Here is a 2,007-nt window from a genome sequence, read left to right as displayed (position 1 = left end):
CACTCTAACTGTCCCCGTGACGTCCAGGCCGCCGCCGCCAAAGCCGCCTCCATGGACTTTCTCTCTCCCTCATCATCATCATCATCGTCGTCGTCGTCACCATCATCATCAATATCGTCGTCCGAGGAGCCATCGACGCCGGAGGAGCTGGGGGAGATAGTGGAGCTGCCAGCACTAGGAACGAGTTTCGAATCGGCGGAGGCGAACAAGGAAATGGTGTTCTTGGAGCCAGTTGATGGGTGGCTGTATCCTCACCCATGGTGGTATCACAGCAGCAGCATTTATGAGGAGGAAGTGAGGGAAGATTGCGGTGTCTATTTTACCGGCGGGGATCAGATTTCAATGCACACTCAGTCTAAGTCTCACCAGTACACCACTCTTGACCTTGATCCTCCTTCCTTGTGGCAATACTAATCTCATCTCTGCTCTACGTGTAACGTGTGTGCTTTCAGTTTTGCTTTCAATTCCTTTCTTTTCTTTTCTTTTCTTTTCTTTTCTCATCTTATCATTATTAGACAACCCCTTTTTTTATTACTACTACATATAAGATAAGACTATATTTTCTCTTTATTTTGTTTTAACTTTGCATGTGAGCCTTTTGCAATTTTTCATCTTAAGTGCTCTTAATGCATTTTTCCCCCTCAAGTTCACGTCTTTCTCTTTACTTTAGGTGTGAGGTTTGTAATGCTCTTCCTTGTTAATAATAATCTCTTTCGTTTCCACTTGTAGCACAAATAGTAAGCCCTTTTCTTTCTATTTATTTATTCATTCTCTGTTTTGTTGTTCCTTCGTTCGTGCGGGGTCAAAATTGAATATGTATGATGTTGAAACTTACATGAACAAAGTGATTCAGAGCTCATATAATTATGCTTTTCGGAGACAGGAATAAATGAAAGCTTATAAAATATAAAGTAGATTCCCTATAACAGAGAGTAACTCTATTTTAATCAATGGCTACCTACATCACCAATTTGGGCCCACAAAAAGTTAATAAATTAAAAATAGAACTTGGAAGTTTTAATGACGATAATAACATGACACACCTCCTCTTCATTCTAACGATTTTTCTCAAAGATTTGCAATTTGTAAATGAATCTATCTATCTATTTCTGTTCTAAACCAAGACGCGTACAGCTACCAATGGTGTCTTGACACGCGACGCGGAGGTCCTTGTTTCCTTTTTCTTTGGCCGTATTACCTTTTATTTAGGGTACTGCAAAATAGTACTTGCTTATTCGCTTTACTAAATTAGTAAATTTGCAGTGTGCAGTAAAGCCCATATCTTAATAAATAATGATTAAACAGGTGAGGCGCAGTTATATCATTTTTCATTTTTCATTTTAGAATGTTGTCAAAGACTCAAAACCTTGAGGCTTTGAATCATAACATGGTCAGAAAATTTATGATCACTGAATAGTTTTAATGTGCTAGTACACGTATATGCTGTAGCTACGACCCCGGATCAGATAAGTTTCCTTGGGTTGTTAAATATTCATGGTCAATTTAAGGATCTACTAAGTGTTAGCGGCACACAAATTCAGGATCCCAACTCAAAGCACACAATTTTTAGCAGCCTCCAATCACATTAGTTGTAGCCTACACCAGTTGACAACACAAGAGAATCTATTGAAAACTCAGAGGGAGCAGGAGCACTGAACGATTTTTTTTTTTGTAAATACAATAATGATGAAGAAAAAAAAATATGTCTAATTATCAAATTTTTTTTTAAATATTGAACGTTGTTATATTCGCATAGTATTGAATGTTTTTTTATTTAATTTTTCTTTATTAACAGTAGTACTGTATTATTAGCTAGGAAGATTTTTAATCAGAATGTACATGATAAGAGACTAATAGTAGTAGTATATTATTTTATTCATCATGTAACGAAGAAGAATAGTATATTGTTCACAAAAGGTTTTTCAGGGCAAAAAACAAATTAAAGTAGTAAATGCAGAAAAGAGGAGTGCCAAAATTCGTATGTCACACTTGGCACAATTTGTTGTG

General features: G+C 36.6%; 1 protein-coding gene across 1 annotated transcript; it reads left to right on the top strand.

The window, feature by feature from the left end:
- On the top strand, positions 7–722 carry LOC107630258 (dehydration-responsive element-binding protein 3). The gene has a single exon (XM_016333356.2). It carries the CDS (start codon positions 52–54, stop codon positions 412–414), a length of 363 nt encoding a protein of 120 aa, XP_016188842.1. The 5' UTR covers positions 7–51; the 3' UTR covers positions 415–722.

Source organism: Arachis ipaensis, chromosome B03, assembly GCF_000816755.2.
Source record: "Arachis ipaensis cultivar K30076 chromosome B03, Araip1.1, whole genome shotgun sequence".
Classification (NCBI taxonomy): Eukaryota; Viridiplantae; Streptophyta; class Magnoliopsida; order Fabales; family Fabaceae; genus Arachis; species Arachis ipaensis.
The sequence above is the reverse complement of the archived record's forward strand: the minus strand, read 5'-3'. Positions and strand labels throughout refer to the sequence as shown.

What these genes read in the sequence shown, in the direction of transcription:
- LOC107630258 (XM_016333356.2), top strand. Translation starts at nt 52, where the DNA reads ATGGACTTTCTCTCTCCCTCATCATCATCATCATCGTCGTCGTCGTCA.